General features: G+C 40.0%; 1 protein-coding gene across 1 annotated transcript in view; it reads right to left on the bottom strand.

The window, feature by feature from the left end:
* LOC145491649 (uncharacterized) overlaps nucleotides 1–14,862 on the bottom strand; it is a 39,506-nt gene that overhangs the window by 23,052 nt on the left and 1,592 nt on the right. The window contains exons 2-6 of the mRNA XM_081470860.1: nucleotides 13,548–13,755; nucleotides 11,898–12,202; nucleotides 10,129–10,269; nucleotides 8,410–8,732; nucleotides 5,932–7,080 (exon numbers count right to left, since the gene is read on the bottom strand). Coding sequence (XP_081326986.1) covers nucleotides 5,932–7,080; nucleotides 8,410–8,732; nucleotides 10,129–10,269; nucleotides 11,898–12,202; nucleotides 13,548–13,755 — 2,126 coding nt within the window. The remainder of the gene's footprint in view (nucleotides 1–5,931; nucleotides 7,081–8,409; nucleotides 8,733–10,128; nucleotides 10,270–11,897; nucleotides 12,203–13,547; nucleotides 13,756–14,862) is intronic.

Genomic DNA, 14,862 nt, shown 5'->3' with positions numbered 1-14,862 from the left:
AAATTTCTTAATTTTCAATGTCTCAAGTTTATTGTCATAATTCAGAACAAAGAGAAATGAAAATCCAATTGGTTTGAAAATTTTAGCCAAAACTAAATTTAAACCATAACATACCCATGAAGGGCTTTTCCAATCGGGAAAAGAGTGCATTACTACATGAGCATCATGAAAGAGGCTCATTCCCAAATGCGCAATAATGGCGAAAGCAACGAGTCGTTTAAGAAAAGGTTTACAGCTGAACGATCCAGGCAGTTTGACATCTTACAAGCAAAAGAAGCAATCTTTCTAAGTGCGGATGGCTGTTCAGAAAGGGCGAGTGAGTTTTCCATGCCAGGGTACCAGTTGAAGCCCAGTGATGGACGAAAACTGAACTTCTCCATCAAAGAGCACAGAGCAATGGTGGAAAAGTTGAATGTCATATTGAAAGATGTAAAGGAACACGATTCCACACTCTTTCAGTCCAATTGGCTTGCTTTGAAGCAGGGCGAAGAATTTGCCCACAGTTTTAATGTAAAACAGATCAAATGTATAGAAGCTAAGTTGACGAAGGTCACGCAGGACATGGAAGCACTAGAAAATAAGAAGAGCAATTATAACAGCATATTCAAGGGCATACTCAAACAGCACATCAACAAAAGGAGAAGGAAAAAAGAAAACCACAGAAAGTCAAATGAAAGAAAGAGGAAGCGGACTGAAAACAACGTCCAATGAGTTTATGGAATCTGTGTTGGAAACCTGCTAGGAAATGATTTTCCAAAATGCCTTGTGTACCCTCCTAGAACGGCCGTCCCGGAAGAGTGTATTAAAGTTGTGGATGTTGCCACGTCGTTATTTAGAAGAGATGGGCCATACATCGCACAGCTCTTGGAAGGGAATTATTTCACCAATGCTGCAAGAAGCAGAATCACCACAAACCTTGAGCAGGAAGTCAGAGATTATGTTTACACCTTCATGTACCCTGAAGAGTACACTCTGGCGGAAAGCATTGCTGCTTCTTGCAGCATTGGTGAAAGAGACTCCCATAGCAGCACAAGCGGCAACGAAGAACTCGACGACAGCGAAGATGAAGATGAGTGCCAGTGAAAGTTGCATTCGAAAATAAGTGTTAAATACTTCTTTTCAGTAGATATAAATGCTTTTTGTCGCCAAACGTTTTTTTAAAGCAGGAGAGTTTGTAATAAATTTGTATCCTGCCTTCTATGTTTATTCTATAGCAATTTTTTTGATATTCAAACATTATGCCATTTTAAAGTTTTACTAAAATATTTCACATGACCCCCCCTTTTTCCCTTATTTTTTTGGGATGGCCCCCCCTCGAAAGCCATTTTTTTCGCATGGCCCCCCCCCCCAAATCCCACCAGCCCCCCCCCCCCCACCTTATAAAAAATGAACGGTCCCTTATCCACTGAATAGTTTTCGAATTAATTTTTTCGTTGTGTGACAGTGCAAACGAAGAATACCAGCTCTAGAACTCTATGTCTACCACTTTTTTCCTTATTTAATTAATTAAAAGTCATTTGCTTTTATGCTTATTCAAAGTTTTCATCAGCGATGTATATGCTTTCATGAAAGGTCAGCACATGCATCATGTTTATCAGTACCATAGTTGCATCTTGTATCATTAATTGTTGACTACTGTTTGAGAAGAATCAAGAACCATTCATTTGATGTATTTCATGTGATCTGAAGAGTTCATGCAAGTCTTCTGGGTTGTCTTGCAGGTAGGATTAGCAAGTCTGGAGTATGTAAATTTGGTATCTTCCTTACTTACTTTGTATAATCGCAATCAACAGATGACACTGGAAGATCTTCCTCTCTTTCCTGACGCGATGTCGTTCGCTATTGCAATAGGCCTATTAGGAAAATTATTTCAAATATTATCCTTGCAACCTTTTCATGAAATATATGATCCTCTTCAGTCTGGACTGAAGAAAAGAGTAACTTTCTGCAGTGTCTAAAAACTGTTTCCGGCATTCTATCTAGTGACTTCGAGTTTATGCTGATTGTCCTGTTGCAAATAATTATAGACATCCTGATCTTCCATTTAGGTCTTAGAACTGTTTTCGTTCCAGTTAGTGGCTTTTCACGTGTTTTCCTTAGTCTACATTGAATGTGCTGGTTAAAAAAAAACTATACGCAAATACACAAACGCACAACAAGCCACAAAAATTGTGTATACCCAGTGGGCGTCGCTTTCATGTAGCTAAGGTTAAAATCAGGATGGCAGAATACGTTATTGATTTCTTAGACCTTTCTCCTTTTCCTTGAATTGTGCAGTTGAGATCTAACCAACACGAAAATTTGCTAGCTGTTGTACATGTTGAACAGGTGTTGAACATAAGTTTGATAATCAAATATATTTTAATACATTATTGTCTGGCCCAGCTTGTGGGCTCAGGTAGTAACGCGGACTGGAAAGAACGCGGACTGTAATAAGTCGCTCGATTGATTTCGGAGTTTGACTTATTTATAATTATACTTGAGCAAGCATGAATTTTTTTCGTAATTTTACTGTTAAGAAAACAAGGCTCCTCTGCCTGCTGAGAGGCTCTCTTGCTTGTATATTCAGTGGTGTGTTTAAGTAAAGAGGGTTTGTGGGAAAATGTGTCGTCGAACCGAAATTTCTTGTATCCCGCGTGGTTTTATAGGGTTCGGAAACCTTTATAGGTTAGTTTTGTCCGGAAAATAACATGTTGCTGCTTACCGGGAAAATTGGCAAAAAAATGTAAATATCGTAACTTCTTTTCCTTTACTACCCCCATGTTTTCAAACTTGGACCCTGGCGGCGGAGCCAAAACTCGCGCACGTTTATTGCATTTTTCCGCTCTGAACTCGGGCGACCGCATCTTCCGAGAATTTCGCATTTTCCCTACGCGGCCTCCGTCTTTCTTGGCCGTGCCAGACTTTCTGAATGTTCGGTTCTAGACCTTGCACCAGCTGGCCGCGACAAAAAAACACAAGACACGATCGATGAAAGTAAATTTAAAGTTTATTCTAATTATTATTTTTTTAATGAAAAAGTATGTCTTTTAATCAAATTTTAAACGGGTCGTAATACTCCCTGTTCGCATTCACGTCGGTAACACCTATTTGACTAAAATCTATGAAGTCATTTTAACCTCTTTGTCTATGTTATAAATGTTATGTTATATGTCTATATTACCCGTTCCACTTTAAAGTTCTACTTGTTTTGGGTGTCTTCTCAATTCTGGACGGTTATCGGTTATGACACTCCACCAGTTGACCAAACGTAACTGCAGATGCTATTCTACAGATGTCTCAGCTCTTAGGGCAGTAAAAGGGTTTGCCTAATGGTTGGCGTGTTGAATCGTGGATCAAGCGAATCGTGTTCAAAAGCGGATCGGAGTTTCTCTGTTATGTTCTTGAGTAACTTTTCACTCTTCATGTGTAAAAATGAGTCCCGATGAACTTCAAGTGTACTAACCTGACAAAACATAACAGATTGAGGGTCTAGACGGAGGTGTTGACAGTCAAACTCTGGATTGTCCAGGGACCAATCCAGAAAGAGCACCAGTTCTGCTAGTCGCTCCATGCAACGTTTACTGTTCGCCTATTTATCTAATCGGATTTCCCTGTTGTTTCGAAGAGTCATTTTCAGGTTATCAATAAGGATAAATGATTTCCGTTGATAGATAAGTAAGTCTTCTTGAGAACTCAAGTCTGAGAATTGTTTTGATTTGATCGATATTGACGCAAAATTGACGAAGATTAAGAAGGCAGCGCGACCGAGTGGCCAGCTTGTCGGACTCGCAATCCAGCGGTCCAGGGTTCGAGTCCCGCTCTGACCACTACCTGGATTTGTTTCTCGGTAGCCCCGGAATCAAATCCTCGGCCACGCTTGTAAATAGCCGACCGGTTTGCCTTCAGCCAGTTGGGATTCTTACTAACATAATGTTATGTTCAATTTGAATTATTTGTTCCTGTTGTTTGCTCGGCCCTTCTAACACTTGTGCTATAAACATTGCCGAGGGTAAATAAAGGTTATATATTTAGATATATAGCAATAGGTCTAAAATTTTAAACTAGAAGTTTAAGGCTAATAACATTATGGTATTCCACTAACCCAAACACACAAGACATTTACGTAATATATCAAACACGAAAGATGGGGTTTGACCACATTTCCAAAGACCGAGAAGAAAGTTAAAAATACAAGGCGCAGCAGAGCATTTTTGACGAACTTCGAGGTGTTTGGAAGCATGGTCAAACACTGTCTTGAGTGTTTGATATATCTTCTCAATGAAAACGAAAACGAAGGAGAAAACGGAAAAATAAAATCGTAAAAATCTATGCTAATTAAGATATCCAAACACCGTCACGGTCTTGGTTTCCTTTGTTGAAACTTAATGAATCATTAATGAATTTAAGAATGCTGTTTAATATACTGCCAATCATTGCTGCACGTTCAACTGTACGTCAGATAAAAAGACGGTACTATACAAGTTGGTTAACTCATTGTGACACGTCGCAGCGGTTGGTCTTTTCTCTACCTGGCCATCCCAGCAACGCTGCATCAGATTTTGCCACTGATCTGGAGGCATCCTGGAGCCCTGAATATGGGACGGTCTTACACCTTCAACCACTTTGTCCCAAAACGTATTGAAATCTCCTCCCACGTCCATGAGGGCTCTTCGACCATACCACATCTCCCACATCATAATGCCAAAGCTGTACAAGTCCGCCTTGTAGTCGTACACACTGGATCTAATCACTTCCGGTGCGACGAAGGCAGGTGTTCCGGCCATGGTACCTGTGATCATCTTTCCTTCTTTGGATACACCAACATCGGCGATCTTGACAACATCTTGGAGTGATATCTGTACAAGAGTACAAATTATAAAAAACATACTATCACTTTTGTGTCGTTGAATAACACAGGTCAAACACTAATACAACGTCTTTTAAATGCATGATCGCGTTAAAATACAAAATTCTATTTTAACCGCGATACTTTAGCCTAACATGAAGGAATAGGATCGGAGGATTTCTATTCCCTATGAATGGGAAGCTGGTCCATCGCAGGGTTACCCCCAGCATTAAATTGGCCGGCACCCATTTATACACCTGGGTGTGTGGAGATAGGCACTGCGAGAGTAAAGTATCGCGGCCAAGAACACAGCACATTGTCCTCGGCCAGGGTACAGCCCGGACCACTCGATCCGGAGTCGAGCGCACTAACCATGAGGCCTCGTCTGAGATAGAGCCACCTAAAATTTACCATCGCAGTAAAACTGATACATCTTGTTTTCTTACCAATATGTTTTCCAACTTGAGGTCCCTGTGGACGTACCCCTGGTTGTGTATGTATTCCAGTCCATTAGCGATGTCTTTCGCCCATCGGATTGTAGTTCTCTCGGTGGGAGGTGTTGAGGAGGGCAACCTGGCTGGTATATTCTTAGGATTCAGGAAAATGTGTCTCATCAAGTTTTCCTTGCACAGCTCCATCACTATTATCGCCCACGCCTGGTCTCCTTCCTTCAGCAGTGATGAACCATAGAACTTCACAATGAATGGATAATTCAATTTCCTGCGATAGGCAAAAAGTGAGTTTACAGGTAAAATTTTTCTTTTTGTCTTGTATTGATACGAGAATAATACGTGACCCATATAATGATTCTCTTGTATTGTACATATAACGGTTTCCTGGAAGAAAAACGGAATTGTAAAACAGATTACTTTCGATTCAGTGCAAGCTAGTCAAAATTGTATTCTAGAGTATTTCTTTTCATATGTTAACTGTAGATTGATTTCCTTGCAAAATTATATGTATTTTTAATTATTAAGTGAAGTCTTGCTAAGCAAAAATGTGTGGAGAAATCAAAGAGGATACGTAAGTTGAGCATCAGCCTTTTATATATATAATGATGAAAACTTTCTGTCTTAAAATGTAGTGATAATAGTCAACTTTACCTCAATGCGTCCGTTTCAGCAAGGAAAGCACTTGCGTTGCAGTCGTTTAGTTGCTCTTTCCAGACTTTTAAAGCCACGGGTTGCTCTTCTTCATGAAGCTTTAACTTCCCTCGATAGACAGAAGCAAAGGCACCTGTTCCAAGGAGCGAACTTCCATCGTCCTTCCATTCCAAATCGTTGCAACTGATGTCCATGGTTCGTACCTCCTTGATGCCGAACATGGCCATGCGATCCCTCAGCTGCAAACTCCTCTGGTACAAGGGTCTATAGAAGTCTTCTATTTCTTTCTGTGAACGGTTCTCATCTCTCAGCTGTTGACACAGCATTTTATCAGCCTCGATGAGCTCAGGGATACGAGCGACAACTTGCCTGAGACACACTTCACACTCTTTCAGCTGCTCCACCACGTACGACCGCAGATTCTGTTCCTCGGCAGCTTCAGTTAAATATTCTTGTGAAGCTTTCGCCATGAATCCGCTTTTGTCTTTTTCGTACTCTCTGGTTTTGGCCCAATCTTCATACTTCTCCTTGACGGCCATAGCACCAACCACAGGAACACTGACTATCAAGACAACCAGACCGACTGGAACCCAAATGGGACTTGTGACGCCTATGATAACTCTTTCGGCCACGCTAAAGTTGTCTGGAACCAGGAGGTCACTGCTAGGACTAGCGGCATCCTTAGCTACAACGGAGCTCTCCAGAATTCGAAGTTGTCCCTCGACGAGGTTAAATCGATCCTGGAAGTACTGGATTAGAGATGTGCGAGCATCTGAAAAGACATGTTTCTCTTCTTCCCAAGTTGCGATTACGTCCTGAAGCCGCTTCATAATAGCTTTTTGGATGAAGTTTCTGGTGACCTCCCAACTTTCTTCTGTGTTTGGAACGTCATCCAACGTCCATGAGGTAAATTTTCCCACAACATCTGAAGACTTCAGATATTTGGAGAGCGTACTAACAGCGTAGTCTGTCTTGTTCTCCAAGTATTCCTGCAGCTCATGGCTAACGGAACTCTGCTGTTTTTCAATCATCAATAGGCGTTCAGTGATAAGCATCATTCTCTCAATAACTTTTTGGCGATCTTTGTGAGAATTCTGAAGAAATGCCTTGGTGTGGTAAGCCATGCGAGAAAGGAGGTAATCAAGCCACCTGAAATAAAAAAGCAAACTTGTGAGCTGTTCCTTATAGTTTGGAAAACGCACTCATTTTAACTCATTTTGACTCGATCTGTTCGCATTAGTTTAAACTGCCCCGGTTTATAGTTTTTATACAGTTTTTAACTCAGTTTTTATACATTTACTTTTTACTTTTGAAGTGATTTTTACGTGCGTCGGATGTAGATAGAAGACGTGATGTCTTCTTGTTCTTCTTGTTATTCCAACACATTCCTGGCCTGGGCGATTCAAATTTCCTAGAGGGATAAGCCCAAAGAGGTCTTGGATTCCATAATGACACGATTTCAATGACCGTGAAGTCCGGAACTCATAACAGATCGAATCAAAATCTCAAACTTTTGTTTCCATGGAAGAAGATTGGTTTGATAGCTGAATTACGCAATCTGGATTCTGAATTTAACCCGTGTACATCTCCTGGATTCCGAATTTCAACCCAGAGACAATACCTCAGTGCTGGGCCCCGATTTCCGGATTGCATTTCATTAGAGACTCCTAACGGCTCATCATCGGAAAGTTTTTACCACACAATATGACTTTTATTTTGAATTGATGAGAGCATACTGTTTGAGCAAGAGAGCGCCGTTTGGATTTGATGTGAGTGCGGAAGAAAAGCACTCTAGGGAGAAAGACGTCATGTACGTTTTGCGACTTCAAGGTGGCGGCCACATATGCAAAGAAATTATCCAGCGCTCAATCAAATAAAACGTCTGCACTGCAGGATAAATTAATTGGAACCAAAAATCTGAGTTTGTAGTGTTTCGTTTCGTCTATTCAAAAGTTACCTAGTGATCCATGCTTTAGCGTGCATCAGGGATGGAGTTATGATGTACGAAGGACGTTTGGAAAGCGTTTAAACGCGCACTGTTAGAGACGCGGCCGAGAGCTACTCTAAATTCTTTGCCGGCAGTGTTTTCCAACCTTTCCACGTGCATTATAACTAGATGATGCAGAAACAATAGGTCATAATCAAGTTGCTTTTACACACTATTTCAAAAAGAGTCTTGGTGCACAACCTTTCATATGGAAATGAGATTTTCTTGCACGTTCATTGTCTTGTCTCGCATTTCCAAATGAACTAGAACTCGTTTTCAAAGAGAGCAAAAAAGCAACTCGGAAATGACTTATTGTGTCATACTATTATCAAATGGAAATAATTTCTCTCACCAAACGGTGAAGTTAACTTAAAATTTTCTCACGGCATGAGCGAGCATCATTGGATACACGCGACGCATGCTTACGTCTTCAGAATTTGATAGCAAGGCTTTGCAAGCGATGTTATTTAACAGCGACTTGTCTTAATTACCTCCATTTAGTTTGTAGCCTTGCTTCGATGCTTTTCAAAACCATGGACTTGATGCCATTCATCAGGCCTGCAAATTCTTCGGTGATTATTCCAAGACCTTGCGCCTCGCTGGCATTGGTTGACGACATGTAGATGATCTGCGAATGTGGGTCCAGACTGGGCCAGCAATGTGTGAGTCTTTTGATGATGTAATCCTTAACCTCACTGGCCTCTCCCGGTGGCACTTGATCCCACTTATTGCACACGAACAGGGCTTGAGTTGACGACGTTTCCCTCTGCTGGTCAAGAGATACCTTTCTGGCGTGTTCGATCAGTTTTTCCAGCTAAAAACAAGCAAGAGACATTTAAGGACATATTATTTTTCGCTTGCAAATATGCCTTGCAAGGCCTCCTCCGAATTATTAGTGTGAACTACTGAAACGTTTTCCTCATCGAGGAACAGGATTCTGGCTGGAGAAACATCACTGCGTTTCTAGAAATTAGGCCTGGGTCTGAAATGCTGATTTTTGTAGCCGCGCGGTATCTTATCCGTATCGGCTGAACATTACCAAAAACTAAGGCGTCCTATGTTCAACTCCAATTTCTTTCGCCAAAGTCCTACGGACGATTTGTATTCCAGTAGGGAGGTACAAGAAAAGGTTATGATCACTTAAAAAGCTTGATTGTCGTTCAGATGAATCTACACTGAAAAAGGTTTTACAGCTGCCACTAAACTCAGAAATTATTATTAGAAGTCACCTCGGTGGCCAATCAGAACTTTGGCACGGTTTAACAAAAGGAAATAAGTTGCAAGGGGGGTAACATGAACCATTAAGGGTCTAGCCACAATCCCGGACAAAAATAGTTGGCCGGACACTTTAGCTGGATCTGGTTACCACCCCCCCCCCCCCCCCCAAATCAATTAATGCTGGAAAATGTCGCGTTTTTTCAAGAAAAAGGTAAAAAAAAATCACCAGATATTCAACATTGTAAGTGGGGGAGGGAAGAACCTGTTTCGTGTCTTAACTTTTTTGTCAGGTATTGTAGCTCTGCAAGCTTCCACAAGGAACTTGGTTGAGAGCTTCTGAGTAGCAGGAGAGAACTACATAACCAAGCTAACCAAATTTTACAAAATAGCTGAGAATCTTGGCCGCCTTAGTTAAATGAATTATTTCCCAAACTATCTAGTGAGTGTACACATTTTTGTCTTAAAGCAAGGTAAAATTTCGCCCAATTTCCTTGCTCAAAAGTCTTTTTAATTTTTCCATCCGCAGTCTGGCTGGAATTCTCTGGACCTTGATGTCCGAAACTCTTATCTCTTCACACTTTTAAAGCTAAAATAACTCGTTGTTTTCTGCGCAACGTTCGGTGTGTTGTTTGTTTGTGTTTGTGTGTGAGCCTCAATAAATGAGGCAAAAATTGTAATATAGTAATCCCTCTTGATAGGCTCTTAGAGAAAACAATGACAAATATATTTAAATAAGTAAAAACGTCAGATCAGGTGGCCTACAAATTACTCGTTAGGTGTACTGAAAAAACGGTGAATTAAGCTTATCGTGTATTAAATACTTGCAAGTATATTTTAGAAACCTGTAGGTGGAGATTTTCTGCATAATTAACACCACAACCTTGCCTTGAGGTATACATAGTTAACGTTTTCTATCAAAGTAGGAAAACAAAAAAATTCGCTTTTATTTCCACAAGTATTGTTTTTCGATGTTAGAGTTTTGTAGATCTTACCCTGTCTCGTTGTATTCCACCGGCGTTTACACTGTTGATTACGTAAATGAAAGCAAACGCCTCTGGAAGGTACTCTTTAACAATGTCGTCCATGATGCCAGACTCACCAACACCAGGACTGTCCACTATAACGATACCTTGCTGAAAAGGAGATGATGTGAGATGTATGAGGTAAAATATCATTTTTTAGTAGAATTCTACTAGTGTACTAATGCAAATGCTGCAATCTGATTGGCTAAGCTACTCGTATACTATCAGCCATTAGTATCACCCAACTAGTGGACTAATGCAAATCCTGCATTTTAATTGGCTACGCCACTAGAGGACTATTAGCAATAGTCCTCGAGTAGCGAAATTGGCGCAATCGAGCGTGACGCTTTCTTTCGGTTTATTCCCAAATAAGTATTTCTTCAACTTGCATTTGCTAAGTTTATTACTGCCTTTTCTGTCCGACTAGTTGGGTGATACTAAAACAATTAGACCCTTCGCCCTTAAGGGCCACGGGTCTAATTGTTAATTAGAGTGCAGTAGCTGTCGATCGTCCACGAAATGCGACTTTTTTATTGTTTTTCCGAAGTTCTGGAAGAAAGTTTAGATGTAAATAGATAATTAAATCAGTTCCTGAGACGACTGAAAAAAAGGAAATTGACGGTTTCTTGACTTTAAAAACTTGAAATTATTGAAAAACCGGGTGCGCGCGCGTAAACAACTGCAAAATTACCAAGGACAATTCAATACGTGCGATTTTGTTAAAGCCCGAAGTTCAATAATGCAGAGAAAAATAATTGGAAACCGTTATCTGCGTTAATTTCAGTTAGAATTCTACTAAAACAATTAGATTATTTGCTCTCGATTTCTATGAGGTGAAAGCTGTTTCGGCCTTCAGCCTCATCAACTATCACCTCATAGAAATCTCGAGCTCATAATCTAATTGTTAATTAGTATAAATCGCCAAGCGTTCTATCACGAAGGCCGTTCTCTGATTGGCTACGCTACTCACTATCCATTCTGTTGTAGATAGTGAGTAGCGTAGCAGTGTGCCGTTGTTAACAAAATGACGGCCGCTTCTTGGCGTTTTCGAAGTGTCTGTGAAGAGGATTTAAATAAAGTTTTGAACGACTTGCAGATTTATACTAAAACAATTAGATTATTCGCTCTCGATTTCTATGCATGATAGTTGACTCGGGCTGAGCCCTCGTCAACTATCACACGCTAGAAATCGCAAGCTTACAATCTAATTGTTTAATAGCTATGGCCAACGACACTAAATTGTCTCTATTCTTGCCTTAAAGGATAAAGAAATTTTCGAATAAACTACAGTGTCAGTATATTAAAATCAACGAATTTCAAAACAGATTAAAAACGTACTCAGTGTAGTTAACTAAAACCTAGTTTGGTACAATAAATAAATTATGGAACAGGGACATGGATTTAATTTTTCTTAGATAACAGATTGCATGCATCTTTAGTTATTGCACCTACAAGAACTTGAATTGCTTGAATTGCTTGTTTTTTGCATGTAACCGACACTGTAAACTGCTGTCATCTAAATGCCAATTAGGTTGCAGTGCCACTGCCATTAAACTTCAACACATCAGTTGTCATCATGCTCCAGGGAACCGGACTGCTGTAAGTTGATATGTCAGCAGGAGCCATAATGGCTCCTGATGTCACCTAGTACTCAAGGGTGTCATTAACGTTTTCGGCAGGAGGGCAACTGGTGCAAGATTATAAACATTGCCTTTTTGATATCTTGACTCATAACCAACCTTAAGCAGGCTGTGAGGGCAAAAGAGCTCAATCTTCTTGTAATCAGATCCCTTCTCTCGATCGGTCTTCACGTGTACAAAGGATGAGATCTCCTCAAGACAGGTTTCCCTAGACTGACCAAGCTGCACAGTCCTCGTGGGGAGCCCTGTCTGTGGATCTTTGTCTTTGAAGTGCGCTACCAGTGCGGGCGTGGTCCCGTATTTTAGCTCACAGATGGTAGACGTTGTGCTGAGAACGGAGTATGGAAGAAGATGTTCTCCAAGAATCAGGTTCAACAGGGTACTTTTTCCAGAACTTGTCTCACCTGGTAGAATAGTGTCATTTAGTACACAATCACATCTAATAGACATTTTTGTGGCATTGCAATGTTTTCGCAAATGACGATTTGAGAAATAAGGCGGAAGAAGAAGATCATCAAATGCGAGGATCATGTATAGCCTCAGGTGTTTGGTCTTAGATGGTTATGAGAAACATTTCAGTTCCCTTTCATTTAGAACAGCCCATCTTATTGCCTAATGGTGAGATAAGAAAATGATCAGCTCCTATTAAATTAATGAAGGTATTTTTGACGGTAACAGCCGACCACCATAAATGACACAGAATATACAATGGGCGACAAAAGTAATTGAGACGCTGAAGACATAATTGATCATCGCAGTTATGCGATGATGTAATTGCAATTGAGACACTTTTAGAAAATGACGCTTTTCGTTATTTAACCTGTCATTCTATTTTATTTGCATGTAGCGTTAATTCTCTGATACCTCCCCCCCCCCAATTCAATGTTGTTTAGGCGCTGTGGTCTGTACAGTCTTAGAAATAGAAAAATCAACATTGCTTGCCAGAAGGAGGGTGGAGGGATGTTTCCAGGACGCTCGAAAATCGAATTTTACTGCGACGTGTCTCAACACTTTTGTCGCTCATTGCGGTTGCCAACCGTCAATTGTGACGAAAAAATTTTTTTTCCTTCTAGAACAACCTGTTGGAAATGGGCGAGATAATAGAACCAGTCAACTTCTATTAATGAAGACCTACAAAATCGCGCCATTAGGGTTATCACCAAGTCTGATTACTATTCTAGCGCTACCGCCCTTCGCGGTAGGCTAGGATGGGATAATCTCTATATCAGAAGGAAAAAGCAAAAATTGAAATTAATGTTTAAAACTTTGAATGATCAGTCTCCGGAGTACCTGAAAAGCCTATTTAAACCATTCAGCACGGACCATGGACTTAGAAATAGTGAAATTAAAACAAATTGGCTCTGCCTAAGCCCCGTACCGATTTTTTGAAACGTAGTTTCTGCTACAGTGGGGCACATTTGTGGAATAGCCTTCCATCTAACGTCAGAGCCATTAGATCTTTTATTAACTTTAGATATGAGATAAATTGCCAATTGTCCTCCTCGTACTCCTACACGGCAAACATGTAAATCAGTTTTTTGTTTTTTGTTTTTTGTTTTTGTTTTAATCATGTAACTGATGTTTTTACCGTGTCTAAATAAAGTGTGTAAAGTAAAGTAAATAAAGTAAAGGTTTTCTTGAAAGTTGAAGCCAACTCCTGTTTTACGAGACCTTGAATAGTTTCGTCATGTTTTGGTGAATATGTCATGGTTAAATTAATCTCAAAAATGTAGATCCGTTACAACTCACCTGCAACAAGTACAATGTATTCCTGCTGTTTTAAGTTCCTTTTGTGCCAAGCGATTTTATCGCTGTAGTTTGTTACATTCTGCTCCAAAAGAAGGCGAATCTTGTCATCCATGCTGTTCAAACAAACCTCCGTATTCTCGTAGAATTCGTACAAGGTTTCTCTTTTTCTCTCATCTTCTTGTTTGGCGTCAGTTAACACAGAGAAGGGCTGATCATAGAAAGACAAAGTAAGAGTTAATAGTGTTAATACCCCAGGGAACTCCCATATGAAATGGTAATAGTAATAGTAATAGTAATAGCAATAGCAATAGCAATAGCAATAGCAATAGCAATAGCAATGGCAATAGCAATAGCAATGGCAATAGCAATAGCAATGGCAATAGCAATAGCAATAGTAATAGCAATAGTAACAGCACTGATAGTAAGAGTAATAGCAATAGTAATAGCAATAGCAATAGTAGTAGTAATAGTAATAGTAATAGCAATAGCAATAGTAATGGCACCAGCACTAGCACTAGCAATAGCAGTAGCAATAGCAATAGCAATAGCAATCGCAATCGCAATCGCAATAGTAATAGCAATGATTTATTTCATGTCGAAAACGCGGAAAGTGTTTGCACAATCTTCCGAGCCAGAGGCTCATGTTAAAAACGCTCGGCAACAAATAAATAAGATCTAAGAACTAATGACAAAAAATACTCAAAAGGCCTATTATTCTTTGCGTGCGAGTTCGATACGAGATGACAAAAATATTCAGTGACGCGGATATCGAATTTCTGGTATATGATTGCTTGCAAATCCCGGTAATGACAGCGAAATACCGTGATCTACGTACGAACATGTGCGAGAGAAACGTTCACAATTTTTTTCCTGGCGAGAAGGAATCCTTTACAGAGGATTGCTTAAAATCGATGTTATAAGTATTTTGAGCAACCAGCTGTCAAAATTAAGCAAAATGTCACAGTTATACGAGGCGGTTATGATTTAGTCTGGGCTAAAGGAAGAGATTCTATCTGTCTCAGAAGTAAATCATACAGACATCTGTATGACAACGAGCAAACGAATAGAATTCGCAGTCTCTTTAAAGTCATTTACATTCTGAAAACCGGCTAAACTGAGTAGGTAATTAACAGGTAGATGCGATATATTCTTTCCGGCAGTTGAAGCTGATTTACATCGGATGGTTTTCCTTTCCACGCTCGCCTAATGGCAAAATTAAGGAAAAATTGTGTTTACAGTAAACTCTTTACCATTACATCACGTGAGACGCTCCACTTAAAATTATTTACATGAATTAACTTCACCAAGTAGGCTT

This window comes from Orbicella franksi, chromosome 7, assembly GCF_964199315.1.
Source record: "Orbicella franksi chromosome 7, jaOrbFran1.1, whole genome shotgun sequence".
NCBI classification, from domain to species: domain Eukaryota; kingdom Metazoa; phylum Cnidaria; class Anthozoa; order Scleractinia; family Merulinidae; genus Orbicella; species Orbicella franksi.
Note: the sequence above shows the minus strand (reverse complement) of the source record. Positions and strands in the feature narration are given on the sequence as shown.